Here is an 18,291-nt window from a genome sequence, read left to right as displayed (position 1 = left end):
AGTCACAGGGCCTGGGACCCAAAAAGAATCTTTTCCTTCTCCTGTTTAGTGAGTGAAGAACGAAACCGAATTTATTAATGTAATGATATAATTTGTAACGCTTTAAGCAACATTCAAAGAAATACAGACTACAAATTTACACATGCTGAACTACAGGTAATAGTGTTTACCACCAAAATACTTGGGTTAAATAAAAAATTGCCACCTTTGAGAAAGAGACACCTGCTTCTAGCTATGGAATGAATATGTCATTGAGATACAAGGTACAGCCTATGGAATATAGTCAATCCTATAATAAAGTGTTGCATGCTTTCACATGATAGCTACACTTGTGTAGGTATATGGAGAGCATAACGTATAGACACGGAATCACTATGATGTATACCTGAAACTAATACAACATGATGTGTCCACTATATTTCAATAAAAAATTGACAATATTTTAAATTTTCCTTCATTAAAAAAATTATTTCTAATAAGAACATATGAAATTCCATTTATACCACATTCTCTAATGTCACCATCTTGACGTTGAGAGCTTATTTTTCAAGTTGTCAATAATATGTTTGATGACACAAATGTGACAAGGTCAGAATGCATACCTAGAGGGAGTTACGCATCTGTTATAAATTTCCTGCCTGTATATGGGTAATATTTTCAATGAAAGGTGCTTCAGGGATGAAGACAGACGAAATAATTTCCATGACACTCAGATAATTGTGCCTTCGAATAGTAAATGGCATCTCTTCACAATCAGAGGAAGGCTGGGTGAAGAAATAGGTTTCTCCTTTCATGTGAGAGAAGGCTGTGGTGGTTTAAACTGCTCGCTTACAATCCAGAATCCTGAGACCAGCAGTAGATGTAAGAATAGCAACCCCCTATCATGTTGCACATAAGTAGTGCTAGAAGGAGAATATGGACCTTATTCTCAAATACTTTTGGTTGAGATCAATAATCCATCTGTGCCAGTTCCAGGCTATAGGCTCTGGGGGCAGCACAATGCCTGACGCCTGGCTGTGGAACATAAGGAAGGTCATGCTGGAGCAGTGGGGAATGGAGCAGGGACTGGGGGAAGTGGCGGAGACAGATCATGGTTACCTCCCCATGGGGCACACTCTGGACTTTACCTGCTAATGAACTGCATGCTCTCCCTCAAGCCATTTCTCTCCATGACCGTTCCTGAGACTGGGCCCCAACACGCCAGGCAAAATGAGGGGGACCCATCTTCCCAGGGGCAATGGCCTCGACACAGCTTGCCCCAGTGAGGTTGGAGCCTTGAACTCAGGGAACTGTAATGCCCAGGTGTCCTACCCTTTCTGCCTCCAACCCTAAGAGCATCTTCGCAGAGCCCCTTTTGCGTGGCCTATAGCCCCCTCCGCACACTGTGACCAGCTCCGTCCTTTCCTCTGTGCCTCATTTCTGTCTTTGCTTCTCCCTACCCCTGTCTCCCTCTGTTTCTTTCTCTCACTCTCTAGGACTTGCCCAATTCCCCCACCACTCACTGTCTCTTTTCCTGCCTGTCTCTTTCTCTGCCTCTCCCCAGGCCTTGTGCCTTCTGTTCTGTGCAGCCCTGTCCAGGGATCAGGGCACCACATATCTGTGTCCCCCTCTCTCCTGTCATGTTTTAAGCCCAGGCCCTGATCACAGTGGATGAAAATCCTCTTTACAGAAGCTGCTCATAATGATGTTTACTACAGCATTGCTGTTCCCAGACACTCCCGGGAAGCATGTGGACAGCCAGACCTTGACCCCTTGGTGGCCCAGCCATGATCCCAACGATGCTGGAGGGCTGGTTACCTCCACAACCTGGGAGAAAGGAGGGCCCTGCAGGTGTCAGGGGCTCTGGAGAAGAATGCATGGCGTTTGAGGATCTGGAAAGAGCCAGATGCTTACAACCAACTCCTCCATGGTGGTGAGGAAGGAACGGGTAGCATGTCATGGACCTCTGCCCTGCCCATCCCTCACTAAGGAAACAGTGGGAGGAGGGGAGCCTGGGTGGCTCAGTCAGTTAAGCGTCTGACGTCGGCTCAGATTTGATCTCGTGAGTCGTGAGTTTGAGCCTCTGGTCGGGTTCTGGGCTGACAGCTCAGCGCCTGGAGCCTGCTTTGGATTCTATGTCTCCCTCTCTCCCTCTCTGCCCCTCCCTTGCTTGTGCTCTGTATTTCTCTCTCGTTCAAAAAAATAAACAAACATTGCAAAAATTAGAAGAAAAAAAGAAAGCACTGGGAGCGATATGGGACATCATAAGACTCACCCCGAAAACTACTACCACTAGTCTACCTCAGCTCCCACCTGGATTAGTGCTACTGTGAGGTAGCTTGTAGGTGGGAAAAGTCCCCAACACCTGGATTAATGCAGGGTTTCCTCATTGTTCTACCAGAGACACTGCTGACCCCTCATCCATTTCTTGCAATCAGAAATCAGCCACTCCCTGGGGACTGATGGCTGTCTTGCTGATCACCACACACCACTGTGACTAGCAGGTGCCGTGTGCTTGTGAGTCGCTACTGAGGAGTGAACACAACCATCACCAGATCTACATGAAGGTTGTGTCCACCACCCCAGAAGGATCCAGGGGGACATGTGCAGTCAATACCATCCAAATAATGACTTGTCTTCTGCCCCTATTACTGTAGATTCGACCTGTTTGTGACAGTGTATACAGGAGTCACACTGTGTGCATCGAAATAGAATGACCGTAGGTCCTCCTGGAAGCAGACACTGACACAGAGGCAGAACTATGATGGCTTTATTACAGGAAACGAGGACAGACAAAATGGAGGGGACAGGAATGGTCAGGGAAAGGATTCATTCCAATACGCGTATCAGACAACTTTTCTAAATATATCACATCGCCACAGCCTACTGGTCACAGTTTAGGGTCCTCTTCAAACTTCAAGTTGTCCTGAAAGGCAAAGAGATTTTGGGTTATAGCAATGGGATCTTCTGTTCTCCTCTATGCATTTTGTCCTTGAAAATATACCTTGGATGAACACTTAATTGTGTGGCTGCATCTGTGTGTCTACCGGTAATGGAAGATGATTGTCTTCAGGTCTTAGATATAGATCCCTGAATGCACACTTTCTCAGAGTTATCTTTTCCTCCTGTGTGAAGTAGGATCTGGATTCTAATAGGGAAAACACAGGGGTCTTTGCTGTATCTTCTGAAACAGGGATTGCCAATCTCTCAGCCTCAGGCAGTATACTCTTAGTTTAATGGAATTGAATGAACATCTCTTGATGAGCTTCTGTGTGGAAATACATTCATTTACACACTGAGGAGGGTGAGTGCCCACTCATCCCATTTATTTTATAAATTCCTTATGTGGTCGTCACCTCTTCATCATACTGATCTCAGAACCCAACCCTATCCCTGTTTCTCAGACAACAAAGCTGAGGTTCTGAGATGGCTCCCCTGGGAGCTGGTATTAGGGATGAGACAGCAGGAACACAGGCAAAGCCTCAGGATATTGTGAGGGAAGTTTCGGAGATGCAAACTTGCAGGCAGGGTGACGACAGCAGATGCAGGTGTGTGGTGACAGGAGTCCAGCAGGGGCGGCCTCTGGTCAACCCTGAATCCCCACTAAGAGTGACTCAGGCTGAAGGCCAAGGAAGACGCTCAGCTGATCTACAACCTGTCTTCACCTTTAGTCTCACTGAGACACACAAACTTAGGCATTTCCTAAGACCAAGTTTAATTTCCCAAACCTCCAGCACATTCTTGCATACATGTCCAGACCTTTCAGAAAACCAAGGGAAATAACAAACTGTATTTAGATTATGAACTATGTGCACTGCGGTAAAGTTGACATTTTGGAGATGATGACCGCATTGTACACTGTGCTTGCACCCATGAAGCAGTTCTTTGCAGATCTCTTGCTGTCCTCAAGCTCCCTGCCCAGGCTGTGGGCCCTGCCAGGAATGGCTTCCAACTCCAACCTACTTTCCCCAACACCCTCTCCTCCACACCTCCTCAAACTCTGCTTACCTTCCACAACTTTCCTTCTATTCCTGTGTGATTCAAGTTTCCCCCATTCCTTCACTGGTGCTTCCATTATGGTGATCACAGGGTCTGTGTCATATAACGCATGTGCCCCATTTCACACAGGACACCTGAGGCACCTAAATTTAGGGGTGCACCTCATCCTTCACAGAACCCACAACATTGTGTCTGTAAAAAACACACCAGTACCTCTGATACCTCTGCCTTTGTGTAAACATCCTCTTTCTTTTTGACAAGAGAAACCTATAGCTTACCGCATTACAGGGAAATGACACAGCCCTTTGTATGTAAGTCCTGAGAAACTTGAGATATGGGAAAGTGTCCTCAGCCAGGTTTGCAGGTGGGTTGCCAAGACTCAGAACCATCATTACGTCATTCCCACCAAGTCTTTCATGAAGAAGATGCATGTGCTTTACCAGTCACTCATCCAGGTCAGGTCATCTTACCAAATGGAGTAGGTGGAGGAGCTGGTGGAGGAGGGGGAGGTGGCCCACAGCCCATGGCTGGTAATGAAGGGCGGTCCATGTGGTAGGGCCTGCAAGGCCATCCTGGGAAAGGACCAGGCCCTCTTGCATCCATAATGGCCTGCAGAACAGAAAAGAATGCGGTGTTCATAGGACAGAACAGAGCATCAACACCAGCAAAAAGTGGAAACCCAAAGAAGCAGTGCTCATCTCCGGCCAGCTTTCCCCCCACCAGGTTCCAAGAGGGCAGCATCAGCACCAGGGAGCCTCTATCCATACTTTGGCTTCCACTTACAGCTTTTGGGGTGGGTAATGGATGCTATGGGGATAAACTAGTGTCCTCACATGTCTGCAAATGTAGAACAGCAAAGGCTCTTGTCCTAGTGGATATATGGTGTGAATGCCAAATTAACAAAATAGCATATTCCCAATAGGAAGGCATCTGAGTCCAAGATCACCCGCCACCTCTCATCCCCCTCCACCACAGAGGCTGCTTATTTGTAAGTGAAGAACCTCTGAATGGGAAGGAATGACAATCCCGGTCTCCACACATGGAATCATAGCCCTCGTGGCTCAAAGCTCTGCCTCTAAGCCCCCGCCTGTGCCCAATCTGCTTCTCTCCCGACAATGGGGTCTTCTGCTCTCTAGAAGTGCTATCCACAGGCACAGAGACACATAGAGGGGTGGGGATCCTGAGGTCCTGAAAAACATCTGGATGCATATTCTTAGAGAACCATGCTACTTATCTATACATGCTAGTTAAGCTTAGCTAATTTATTTTAATTCAGAAGTACTTCTCAGTTTAAGTACAGTACAATTTGCAAGGTAATTGTGTTCTCTAGAAAAAATGAGCTGAAATTCTAAATAACAGAATTATCACAAATGCACATTTGTTTCTGCTGTAAATGCCCATGTTCCACCTGTAAGAGTGACCCAGGACACAAGAGAACCTGCTCATGGGAACACAAATAAAGGACACAGTGGGGAATTACAATGCAGGTAATTATGGATTTTCTCTTCTTCACCACTCATGTTCCAGTGCATGTTTTCTAGGACAAATATGTCACAAAAAGAGTTCAGAGTATTTATACCCAGGGCACACCTGAAGGGATTCTGGACAGCACATTCACAAAAAAAAAAAAAAAAAAAAAAAAAAAAAAAAAAAAAAAAAGGCTGAAGGGTGATGGGTATGAAATTTAGTTTGTCTAAGACCACTCTAAATGACACATACAAAAATATAAGTTGGAGTGAAGGCAGTTTGCATTTTCGAACCATAAGGATAACCTTAGATTTTGTGAACACGTTAATCCCCTAGACAGAAACAGGAAAGGAAGAAAGAGCAAGAGCAATGATTCCACATTGAGGAGGTCCAGGGAATATGAGGCATGCCAGGAGACTTCCAGGTGGAGTGTGGGGTCATCCTACTTGGGTTATTTCCAGGAACACACTGGAAAAGTCCTAAGGTCCTCACCTCTAAATACGTTTGGCTTCTAAACTTACTATAAGGAGTTGAGAGGCAGAAAATAGACAAGCCCATAGACACTTGGGTTAAGGTTATGCATTTGGAAAATAAGAAAAACAAGCAGATGTATCATACAACACACAAAACAGACACAGTGCCAGGAGAGAGCACTGAACAGAAAAATGAGAGTTTCCCAGAAGAGTTTTACTGAAAATGGCCACGGTGTTTACTGTATCCTTCTTGGCCCTTTTAGAGTCTGTGTTGTTCTCACTCACAGGAGCAACTTCTGGATCTGCAAAAGGCCCTAGAAGGGATGGAGGTTTATTCTGATTTGAGGAGATTGTGCAGAGATTAAAAAAACAAACCCTCCCCTCATTCCTCAAGCATCTTAAACTCTTTGGCCCAGTCAGATCCCAAGTCACATACAGAGGGTAGCCCCACATGCTTCAGGTGATCCCAAGGCAAAGGGGAGAACCACCCCTAAACCTTGATGAAGACCCATAAACGCCCTGGCTCAGGTGTTTTCATAACTCATCAAACAACTACGGATGGCTGGTGGCTCACCTGGACAGATACACATTAGGCTGAGCCTCATGCCTCCCATAGCCCAGCACATGGACTGTGTATAGCACACATCTGCTGAAGCCCTATGTCTGCTTTTGTGTCTACAGCCCCATTCCATCTCCACAAGAGACACCTGTACCAACACAGCGTGTGGGAAATGACACAAAGATGATATGTTGATCAAGAGAAACTCAAGGAATGTGGTTATGGCGGCAAACGCTTTTCCCTCGCATTGCAATGGTTTGTGGTACCACCTCTGCACCTTGTCCAAGACTCAACAACAACAACAATTAGATGAAGGTGCTTTGCAAGTCAAATCATACTGCTCAGATCATCTTACCACACGGTGTAGGTAGAGAGGTCCGGGGTGGTCCCCAGGGCCACCAAGGTTCAGGAGGTGGACATGCCCTATAGCCCATGGGGGGACCTCTAGGGTAGGGTGTGCAGAATCTTCCAGTTAACAGAGGAGGTCCCCATGGATCCACGCTGCCCTGCAGAAGAGAAGTGACAGCTATGTGCATATAGCAGACAAGACAACCAATACCAAAAACAGCTGAAACCCACAGAAGAATATGTCAGCACCTGCCAACTTCTCAGCCACCAGGATCCAAGGGAGTAGCATCAGTACCTGAAAACCCCATCTCTCCCACTGGGTACCGCCTACAGCTTAGGCAAATAAATGCTGGAGGTTAAACTACGGTCACCACATGTCCCTGCCCATGGCTTAGAATGTAGAACAAAATGATCTCATTTTAGAGGAATCAAAGAAGTAATTCCAATCTAATGAAGTAGCATATTCCAGACAGTCAGACATCTATGTCCAGGATCACCCTGCATCCCTCCACTACAGTGACTATAGAAGCTCTGGTTTTGGCATATTCCAAACACAAAAAAAAAATTGAGTGCAAATAAACACCTGATTCTCTGCACACGAAATCACAGCTACTACTGGCGAAAAGTTCTTCCTGCCGGCTCCTTATTTTGTCCCCTCTGCTTCCCTCCCTACGAAAGGGGCCTTCCCTCTCTGGAACTGCTGTCAAAGGCCACAACACCACTGGGGAGTTGGGGACGCCTGGAGTCTTGCAGGGGAACTGAGAAAGTGTTTGCTGTGAGGAACATATTACTTATCAACGACTACTAAGCCCACATGTGTTTACCTGAATTCATAAGGAATTCTGATTTTGAGCACAGTACAAGACACAGAGTAATATATACCCTATGGAAAAAAAGAGGTTGAAATTCCTGTAACAGAATTAATGCAAATGTGTTTTGATTTTGGTGTAAATTTCCATGGATGTGTCATGAGTGATGGTATCAGCTCTAACGCTGATTGGAGACAAACAGAACCTGCTCCTATGAACACAACTGAAGGACCTCGTGTTCAGAATATTTTTACCTAAGATACATTTTAAAGGATTCCCAACAGTTCATTTACCAACAAAGACGTGAAGGTGGTGAAGGTGGTGAGTTATGACAATGACTTTGTGCATTCTAAGTTGTACAAGGCACACAATGTAAAGATAGAGGGAAGTCTTTCCGCATTTCCAATTAACAAATAGCTTTAACATGTTAATCACATGACCATTAAGAGGAAAACAACAACAACACTGATCCCACAGAGAGGCGGTATAGTAGTAGTCAACAAGCCTAGAGACTTTAGTATGGAGTGCAGTGTATCTCCCTGGTGTTATCTCCAGAACACATGAGAAAAGCCATAGGTCCCTCAACCTCTAAGTTCCTTTGGCTACTAACCGTTCCAGAAAACGATGACAGGCTGCAAAGAGAGGAGCCTGTAGACTCTTGGGTTAAGGCTGTGCATTTGGAAAACAGAAACAGGCAGACATATCACACAACACACAAGAAAAGGGAAAAGGCCATAGAGACTGCTGTACTGCAAAAGAGGGTTTCCCAACAGACTTACAACTGAAAATGGCCCCAGCATTTACCTTGTCCTTTTCTGCATTTTTGGTAGAGTGTTTGTTGTTGTGACTTACTGGAGCGACACCAGCTTCTGGATGGGCTAAAGGCTCTAGAAGGGATAGAGGTTTATTCCGATTTTAATAGGCTGTGCAGAATTCAAACAAACACCACATTTTGTGACATCTTAAACTTTTCTCCACGCTTCAGACCATGAGGAGAGGCAGAGAGTAACCCACAAAGCCTTAGGTGACCCCAAAGATAAAGGGAGATCCATCCCATCTTGTTAATGAAGAAACCATAGGGCCCTGGTTCGTGTTCTTCATAATTAGTCAAATAACTTGCAACAGGTCAGTTCAAATAGAAATCTGGAATGCGTCACCAAAATAGCCATTTCTCAATGTACATTAGGGGTAATAACTCACCATCTCAGATCTTATCTTACAGATAAGAATAAAAATGAGAGTACTGATTGGGATAACATCAAAAAACCCTCCACAGAAGAGCATGGGTGTGTTTCTTCTGGCTCCAGGCGAATTGTTCAATCTTCCAGCTTATCTATAAGCTGCCTTCCACATGTGAGCAGGTATTATGTAACTATTTCCGAATAGAAATATACTTGACTGATATTATACTAATGAGAAAAGTAAAACTGTGGGAATTTAGCACTGAAGCTTCACACTTGCACTGATAGCATCAGGGGACTAAGCTATATGGAACCTGAACTTAGGAATGTAGGAAATATGGTTCAGAAAAAATAAGACAAAAATAAAGGAACATAAAAAATAGTAAATAAATGACCTTCTCCCCCCAAAAACTAAAATAAAATTGAGTCAAGGTAGGAAGAAGGAGGAGGCCTATGTGCCATGTGACATGATGGCATGTCACCCCTCCAGACTCATCTCTTTAGTTAGGGGATGCTGGAGGAGGCGGGAGGGTCTGCAGTTGGGGGAGGGGCATAAGCTCCACAAGTCACAGGGACAAGTGCCCCACTGCCTGGGGCACCCTCCTATCACCCCTTCAGACAACCTGATGTCCTTAGTGCTTGTGATTCTTTCCAGGCCCCAGGAACAGGCTGCACAGAACAAATTAGGTTGCTGCCCATCACCATGTGCTCCTTACCTCTCCTTGGAGGGTTCTGGGTCTGTGGTCTTCCAGGCATTGGTTTCTGCCTCATGTATCCCTCAAGCAGCCTCTTTCCTTCCATCATGTCCAGTCTTGGATACAGAAAAAGAATGGACTTCCATAAGAGTTGCAACACCACGTCCTCTACAAGACACTAAACAGCACAACTGTCATCCCTCGACACACCATTAAAAACACATGTCAAGATCACCCACCTGTGTTTCAAGTGGGCCGCCTCCCTCCTCTCCTTCGCCATCTCCCTCTCCCAGATCTGAGTCTTGATCTGGGGGAGAAAAACACATCCACCTTCAGTCATGCCAGACTGTGCACCAAAGAGACAGAGGAGGAAAAAAAGAAAACACTTACCCAGTTGTGCTGAGCATTCTCCTCATAAACTGCGATCTGAAAAAGCCAACAACGAAAAGCCCGTGTTTAGGGATTCCAAGGGCCACTACACTCACCAGCATGAGGTGCTAAGGGTTTAATACGTCACGCAGAATTCAAGTTACCTGGTGTCTGAAGGTGAGCTCTTTCTGTCGCAGCTGTTCTCGTGTTTGTTCAATTTGTCGCCTGTGAGTTACAATTGCGTTCGTCAAATAAGGCCTAATATTGCGCAGGATTTTAAATGATCTGCCCATGTTCCCATCAACTTCATATCCATCTCCTAATACAATTTATCCTTACACATGAAACACTTTTCACATAATTATAAATGTACAGTAGGACCAAAGTGATTGTCCCATCCTTTCCTTACTCATTATCCCCTGCCTACAGAGTTCAGAGTTTGTAGAATTCCTTCCCATTTTCAATCTTTCATCATATGACAAGTGCCTTTCATCATAAAGCTCTATTCTCCTTTAACTTTGTACTCACCATGTTTCCCAGGGTTGCAAAGACCAAGGCCATCAAATGGCACTACCATGTTGATGGGTATGATTTCATCTTATAACAAACTGCTTTCCTATAGATTATGACATGTGACACCACCCCTCAGGAATGTTGGCATGGATGAAGTTTCCACATGGTCAGGCCAGCACTGGAGATGTGGAAATGTTTAGTAACTTAACTGTTTTACTCTTTCTAATAGTTATCTTTTTCTATCTGTTAATTCCCTATAGATACGTCCTCTGAATTTGCGTTTGTATACTACGTTCATGGAGTCCACCCATTGTACCAAGGTTCAAACTAAGAAATGAACAGGGGTTTCATGAGCCTCTGCTGATTAGTATCTGAACTCACTTGCACTTGTGTATTTCCTCTGTAGCTATTTTCAGATTTTCTTCTGCAGTTGCCATCTGATTCTTCACTGCAGCTAGTTCACAGTCCATCGTATCCAGCTTTCTAGGATGAGAAAGATATATACATAGTCCAGGAGCCAAGGTCCAGAAATTCTGCCTTTTAACTTCCCAGCTCTCTTGAAGGCCTAGATTCAAATATGCCTACACTGTCCTCCCATTGATGCACAGACTGACAACACAATCAGAGAAATGAAGACCCCATTTAAGGTCAAAGAAAAATCAACCCCTGTCTGCTGCCAAGTCACCTGCAATCAGAGCGGTCTTTCGAGTTCTCTGCTTCTACTCCTTCATCATAAAGTCATCAAATAACATTGCACTTTGTGCCTTCCTAGAGTTGGTCTTTTGTTCGAGATGGTGAAGGCTCATTTCAGTTCAACGTGAAAAACTATGCCTGACCGGCTATACCCATTAGGATGAAGCAGGGGATCATCATTGCCTTATACCTCCATGGGGCAATGCACTGAGTCTCAGTCCAAAAGTTGTACCCGGACACAGACACTCAGTATGGAAGATAGCCTTCCAGGATATGGTTTCACCAGCATTGCAAATCACTCCCACACAGGAGTTACAGGAGTGTAACCCCTGCCTCTTCCTTCAAAGATCCTGGTGGAGGAAAAGGCCAATCTTAAAGTGGCAGTATCTACTGAAATATAACATGATGTGAACTGTCCCACAGTCAGGCTGTTATCTCCAGGAAATAGATTTCAGACGGAAAACTATCAACTTCATGGAGTCAATCCAGTCTTTAACAAGACGGAGTTTATTGATAGTGAAGGCAGCAAAAGGCAATGCTTCAAAAGTCTGGTTTGCTGTGCTGCCCTCAGACTACTTAGTTCATGGTGTTGCTTTAAAGGGTTTCAACTTGGCACTGGATATACTCAAGAATCACATGCAAAACTGAAAGACTCTTAGAAAATGAGCAAAAGCACTAGACGGAGAAAGGCACATGCATTTCCTTCTGGCCTCTCAGGCAGTCCTTCAGCAAATGCTTTCTGGTCTGTGGCTGTCATGTAGTGGCTCTGTTGTGAGGGGGTAAAGATAGAGAGGTGGTCAGAGCTTACAAATTAACAAAAACAAGATGTAAGTGAGACAGAGAAGCCCCCACCCCAGGTGTGAGAAGGACTAACACAAAGCTGAGTCTCAGGGAAGAGAAGGAAGAGTTTACTTTTCAATGTGAATGAGGGACTTTAAGGTCCCTGATCTCCTCCTGAGAACAAAAGAAAATACTGGACAAAAGAGGAAACATGTGAGTGGTGCACCAAATTTGTAATGAACCCATGAGACACACTTCATGCAAATCTCACTTGCAGACTGGATGAAGGCATCCAGTACTGATGGCATCCCAAACCACTGTCCATTGTGTCTACAGCAAGATAATTCCATTTTTCCCATAGATATTTTTGACCCAAGTCTGGTGCTGAACAACGATGACCTAATTCCCGGCTGATAGGACAATGTGATGGGATTGAAACCTATAGGACAATGTAAATGGATCCAGAGGGAATCCAGGTATCAATGTGATTAATGCCTTCCCTCGTCCACCCTAGGTACATGACACAACAATGTGTGGCAAGCAGTAAGGACAGAAATGAAAATGCAGGTTCCAGAAAGCAAGGTAGGAAGGGCAGGCACAATTCTACTGAATGCATTTGGCAAAAATACTCTGGATCCAATTCTAAAAGAAATACATTTACCTATACTGGCCACCACATTCCTTCATACAACAGTACCTGGGACTCTTATCACATGAACATCTTACTTTTCTATAGCCACTTTTCTTTCTTCATAGTGTTCTTCCAGGATGCCTGCTTTCTCCTTCAACTGTCTGACTTTGGCTTCCTCGACTGCTTTCGCAGACCTCAATGCATTACACTTGTCCTCCAGGGCCTTTTTACTTTCTGTCAAAAAATGAACTTTATTTTTGTGTGTGCACACGACATGAGACTTGGTTTTGGGGTGACAGGAAAAGGGCAAGTACCACGAAGGCAGGAAGCTATTCCTTCCCTTCCCAAAGCAAACCCATTGCCACCATATGGGCATTTCTCCCCAACAGACAACATACCTTCCAGTTCACAGTTAGTGGACATCACGGCTCTCAGTTCTGGATCCTCAAATTGACCGTTTGCATCTTGTGACTTTAAGACAGATGTGAAAAAAAGACATTCAAGAAATAATGACCGCATAACAATGTGAGTGTACCTAACACAGCAGGACTATGCATGGCAACAAAGAAAGATCCCAAAGCATAAATATAACCATGAGAAGGCAAAGAACATGGAATATAGTTCAAGTCAAAGAGCTCACAAATGGCTTTCTTAGGGGAATATTCACACTGAACATTGTTCAGCATTAAGGGAGGAGGGCAGTAGACAATTTGGCTATTGCCCTTCATCTCTCAACTGTCTTGGGGGATTTTCTCCATATCTTGGGAGGGCAGGGCTGAATGAGGTGGTAATTACCCAGCTATGAAAATAAAAGACACTTGCTAGTCCTTGAAATAGCAAAACTCCTCAGGGTGGTCCTAAGTGAAATTCCAGGTCCTTGTGAGGATGGAGGTTTGGCTCCCAGAGGCCCACCCTCTACTGTGGTAAACAGCAGAAGAATATGCTGTGCTCACCTCACCCAATGAACAAAAAGCCTCCAAAGCCAAGTTACAGTAAAACTCAGCAGCCAACTCATCACTTGTGGATTCTTGACATTCCTCTCTCTCTCTGATTGCAAGGTAGCAAGTGCACTTTGAAGGGTGTCATTTAAATTTTAAATCAAGTGCTCAACTTTTTTTGATGTGCTCCTTCAACAAAACATGTTGAATGAGCAATAATAATTCATTATTTTACTGGTGTTTTTAGAATGCAATCCAGGCAAAGAAGGGATTCTTACTTTCTTTTTTTTTATTTTTATTTTTTAACGTTTATTCATCTTTGAGAGACAGAAAGAGACAGAACACGAGTGGGGAAGGGGCAGAGAGAGGGAGACACACACACACAGAGAAGCAGGCTCAAGGCTCCCAGCTGTCAGCACAGAGCCCCACATAAGGCTCAAACTCAGGAACTGTGAGATCATGACCTGAGCCAAAGTCGGATTCTCAACTGACTGAGCCACCCGGGCACTCCATGGGATTCTTACTTTCAATTTAGGAGCTTCAGCAGAGTGAATGTTCCTTCTTCTCTCAGCTTCTTGAAGACGTATCTTTGATTCATTGATCTACATATAAAACATATGAAAAAGGAATCAGAATTCAAAAATAGCATCATGGTAGATAAACCTATCTCTAAATGTGTGATTCCTTTCACTAATAAAGAGGTAGTTCTTTACATTTGTGAAGCTTGTCTTGAATTGGGAGTGTTTCTACAACACATGAACTAGGTCAGTAGGATGAACTACCAGAGGTGAAATAACTGAAATAAAATCACACAAAGAATATTTGAAAGGGCAATGCTACCTTCTGTTCCCAAATGGATATTGCTTCAGCCAGCTCTCTGTTTTCTTTCTTCACTGTGTTGATCTTTTCAGTTATTTGCTGTAAATTAACTAAAAAGAGATAAAACAATTTCTAAGGTTGTTACCAAACTGGTGACATCGAATAATCCCACTGTATTAGCAGCAGAGACACATTATCTGACACGTGGGTGTAACTAACTTTTTTGCTTTCTTACTGTGCCTGAAGAAAGCAAGTTTTAGTAGCATTTTAAACCCAAGGAACCGGGGCTCCTGGGTGGCGCAGTCGGTTAAGCCTCCGACTTCAGCTCAGGTCATGATCTCGTGGTCCGTGAGTCCGAGCCCCGCGTCGGGCTCTGGGCTGATGGCTCAGAGCCTGGAGCCTGCTTCCGATTCTGTGTGTCTCCCTCTCTCTGCCCCTCCCCCGTTCATGCTCTGTCTCTCTCTGTCTCAAAAAGAAATAAACGTTAAAAAAAAATTAAAAAAAAAATAAACCCAAGGAACCTTATTTCACTGAGATCACTATACGTGTAAGCTCTAGAACACTGACTCCTCTAACAAGCACAAAGTGTAAACTTCTCTTCTATTGGCCCAGTGTGAGAGCTCTCATGCCCTGAGTTCGCTCTTCTCACCGCGACCGCTGCTGCATTCACAGTGATGAGCACCAGCCTTTGAGGGCTTACGAAGTGTCAGGCAGCCACCCTGGCTCTCAACACACAGTGCCACAGAATCACCACAGTCTATAGGGCCCATGCAGAATACAGTACCCCCATTTGCATCACGTTCACTTCTCATTCTCCCCTGGCATGAATGGCTCCCTCCACCTCAGACTCAAAACCATGGTTTAAACCTCTCTTGTGACACACACCCTGCCAGGCAATATCTGGCTTCTTCTCTAAGCTTAGGCCACTTGATAGACTCAGAGAGGGTTTTCTCATCTTCACATGTCACCAAGAGCCATGTCATGGCAAAGTACTCACTCCAAACCTCAGACTCATATCATCACTTGTTTCCTAACCATTTCTATGCAAAATTACACTCATCCTGTTCTCCTTCCTCCTATGATGTTTTCCTCCCCTGGTCTCTTAAGAGATGCCAAATCCTTCCACAGTGTCACTTAGCCTCCAAACAGGGAAGAGAAAGATTTTCAAGAGTTAACAAGTCAATTAGACATCAGAAGTCACCATATTTATCCCTAGTTAAAAAATTAAAACCCACATCAAACACCAGTACTGAAAAAAACTTACAAAGAATACTAAAACCTTAAATCTTACCTTGATATACTGGAGGCTCTATCTGAGAGAGGAAGAAACAAAATAAGTTTGAGGTCAAACATATTATTAGTAAAAACGTATTCTTTCTGATAAAATATTAAACGTAAACCAATGAAATTACAATGATCATTTTGTTCAGCATAATGAATTCATAATATTAAATATAAGCAAAAATTAGAATTTCATATTTAGTTCATGATTCCTTATAAACCATTTCTGATAAAAGCATAAAGATTCACGGCTTATTTTCACTAAAAAATAGATTTACATTCTATTCCATGAACATCAACGTATTCAATTTTGTCAGTGCATAATGCAGACAGTTTTAAAATTATATAAATAAAATATTTGTCTGATTTTTTTCTCTTGTAGTCAAACCCAATATCCACACTGAAATCCAGAACCTAGGATCATTTGAAAGTCCAAAAGAAAGAGAGAGAGAGAGAGACAGGGAGAGAGAAATAAAGAAAGAGACCCACGGGGGGGGTGGGGAGAGATGGAGGGGAGGGAAGGGAAGGGAAGGGAAGGAGGAAGGAAGGGAAGAGGAAAGAAAAGGAAAACCTTTGTAGTAAGATATGCCTCTTTCATTCTCTAGAAAGCTTTCTGAAATCGTACAGAGTTGGCTGTTCTCTGAATCAATAAACAATTACAACATGTCAGGTGCTATGATTTTCCTAGATCACTAAAAACAGAGGGTCTTCCAAAAACAAAAGCCATCAAATGAGAAAGAGAGTGGAACGTGACTAGAGAAGAAGCACAGGCAACAAAAGAAAAGATGGCTAACATTTCAAAAAAAAAAAAAAAAAGGAAAAAGTGCTCCCCGTAAGAAGGTATAAGAAAAACAAAAGGAACTTCACTCGTGTAGAGGCAGTGGTCTGAGGCAAGGGTTCAAAGCTTCCATACCTCCTTCTGGAAACGTGAACAAAAGAGAGATCACAGGTATTAGGGAGTAATGGTTGTCTGGGCAAAATTAGAAGTAATAATTTAAAGCCTGACTGCACAAGTATTTCTGTTTTCTAGGAGCCCTAAAAGAATGTCAACCATGGAAAACCATCCTGTGATGGTCTTGTGTCCACTGAAAAGTAACAACCACAAGATAGTGACTGTGGGACTAAAGGATGCTTCCCCACTCCCAGCCCCTCACTCTTTGGAAAAGTGCCTTTATAAGCCTGGCACACTACCCCTTTAGGGAGCGATACGCCTCTTTCTTGTTGGCACCATTGTATACGAGCTATCTCTAATAAACTCTACCTGCTTTGTTTCCCTTGAGTTCAGTGTTCATTCCTAGGACACTGAGACTCAAGAACCTGGTCTTGGGGATCCAATAACACCCAGACCCGAGTCATCCCCTGGTGAATTATAGCTCAGTAAAATCTAGGCCAGACTCTACTTTAACAAAAGGTAAAGACACATTTTCCTGACTTCTAGAATGCCTATCCCTACTCAAAAGTTTTAAATGGGGCTGAAGCTAGCCCCAACATCTTGCCAGGATATTGGAATATCAATGTGTTATCAAAAAGCAAGTCATAATAATGTTGTTATAGGAAAGTGTATCTATGGAGGGCAAATAGAAAACCATGGATAGTCTTTAACATCACATGTTTCCTTTCCTAAGCAGGGGAAATGGAAACAGAGATGGACTTACAAATACATAATATTTATATTTTCTTTATGAGGGGAAAGATTTCTAAATTGGCAGGAAAGAGGAAAAACAGCCATTTAGACATAAACTCATGGTATTCTGTTCTTCCTTAGAAGGCCTGCCCTCAAGAGAAACTATTTCTCCAAAACCTAATGGGGGTTTTCCTAAACACAAGCAATGCAGATGAAGGGAAATACTCAACTACAGTGCTCTTCCTCCTTCCTGTCTCACAGGGGAGTAAACTCAGCCTAAAACCTAGTCAGGTAAAGGCAAAACTTCACACTCAAGGCCTATTCACCTCAGTTTCTTTAAACAAGGATGTGACTCCCAGCTCTCAAAAACACTCACAAGGTACCCTAAAAGGAAAAGCCACATATTTTGAACACACAATGCAAGCATTAGACTCATATTTCCCATGGCAGAGATGTTGAGATAATCAGGCTGGGAATTTACAACTGCTCTGATTAATAGGAGAATAACTCTAATGGGAAAAGTGGTCAGTATGCAAGAAGAGGTGGTGAGTGTGAGCACAAAGATGATAACTCTAGGATCCAAGAGATTTTGGTTCTAGAAATCAAAAACACCATAACAGAAATAAGAAATGCCTTTGTGGATATATTAACACACACAACATAGCTGAGGAAAGACTCAACAAGCAGAAGGAAATATCGAGTAGAAACATCTGAAACAGAAACACAAAGAAAATAATTAAAAATACAACACAGAACATCCAAGACCAGGGGGACAATTACAAAAGGTGTAACATACACAAAATGGGAATACCTGGAGAAGAAGTGAAAAGAAGACACATTTGAAGTGAAAATGACCATGAGAATTTTCCAAAATTAATGATAGTCGCAAACCACAGATCCAGGAAACTAAAAGAATTCCAAGCAGGATAAATACCCCCCCCCCAAAAAAAAACCCCCACCACAACAACTACAACAAAAAACTACCCCTAGACATATACTATTCAATCAACAGAAAACTGAAAACAAACAATTTGGAAGAAGGTAAGGGGAAGTGTTGAGGGCTGGAGTTACAGGGAGAAGGGAGAAATAACACCGTACCCAAGAGGAACCAGGAAAAAAAAAAATACTCAGAA

At 43.5% G+C, this 18,291-nt stretch overlaps 1 protein-coding gene across 1 annotated transcript; it reads right to left on the bottom strand.

The window, feature by feature from the left end:
- Positions 1-2,733: 2,733 nt before the first annotated feature.
- LOC128774858 (transport and Golgi organization protein 1 homolog) lies at positions 2,734-14,359 on the bottom strand. The gene is made up of 14 exons (XM_053894364.1): positions 14,275-14,359; positions 13,959-14,036; positions 12,895-12,967; positions 12,592-12,730; positions 10,774-10,875; positions 10,044-10,104; positions 9,901-9,936; positions 9,750-9,817; positions 9,532-9,626; positions 8,439-8,521; positions 6,833-6,983; positions 6,159-6,232; positions 4,449-4,587; positions 2,734-2,905 (listed from the first exon to the last, which is right to left on the bottom strand). Exons 3-14 carry the CDS (start codon positions 12,917-12,919, stop codon positions 2,889-2,891), a joined length of 990 nt encoding a protein of 329 aa, XP_053750339.1. The 5' UTR covers positions 12,920-12,967; positions 13,959-14,036; positions 14,275-14,359; the 3' UTR covers positions 2,734-2,888.
- Between the last annotated feature and the right edge of the window lie 3,932 nt (positions 14,360-18,291).

The sequence above is a fragment of the Panthera pardus genome, unplaced genomic scaffold (assembly GCF_024362965.1).
Source record: "Panthera pardus isolate Hobbes unplaced genomic scaffold, ASM2436296v1 HiC_scaffold_5, whole genome shotgun sequence".
Taxonomy (NCBI): domain Eukaryota; kingdom Metazoa; phylum Chordata; class Mammalia; order Carnivora; family Felidae; genus Panthera; species Panthera pardus.
This window is presented reverse-complemented; position numbering and strand designations above follow the sequence as displayed.

Coding starts and splice junctions, on each gene's coding strand:
- LOC128774858 (XM_053894364.1), bottom strand. CDS start 12,919: ATGTCCACTAACTGTGAACTGGAAG. Junction 10,105..10,773: donor GAGGAAATACACAAGTGCAA/GTGAGTTCAGAT, acceptor TGTAACTCACAG/GCGACAAATTGAACAAACAC. Junction 8,522..9,531: donor CCAGAACCCTCCAAGGAGAG/GTAAGGAGCACA, acceptor TATCCCTTCTAG/AGCCTTTAGCCCATCCAGAA.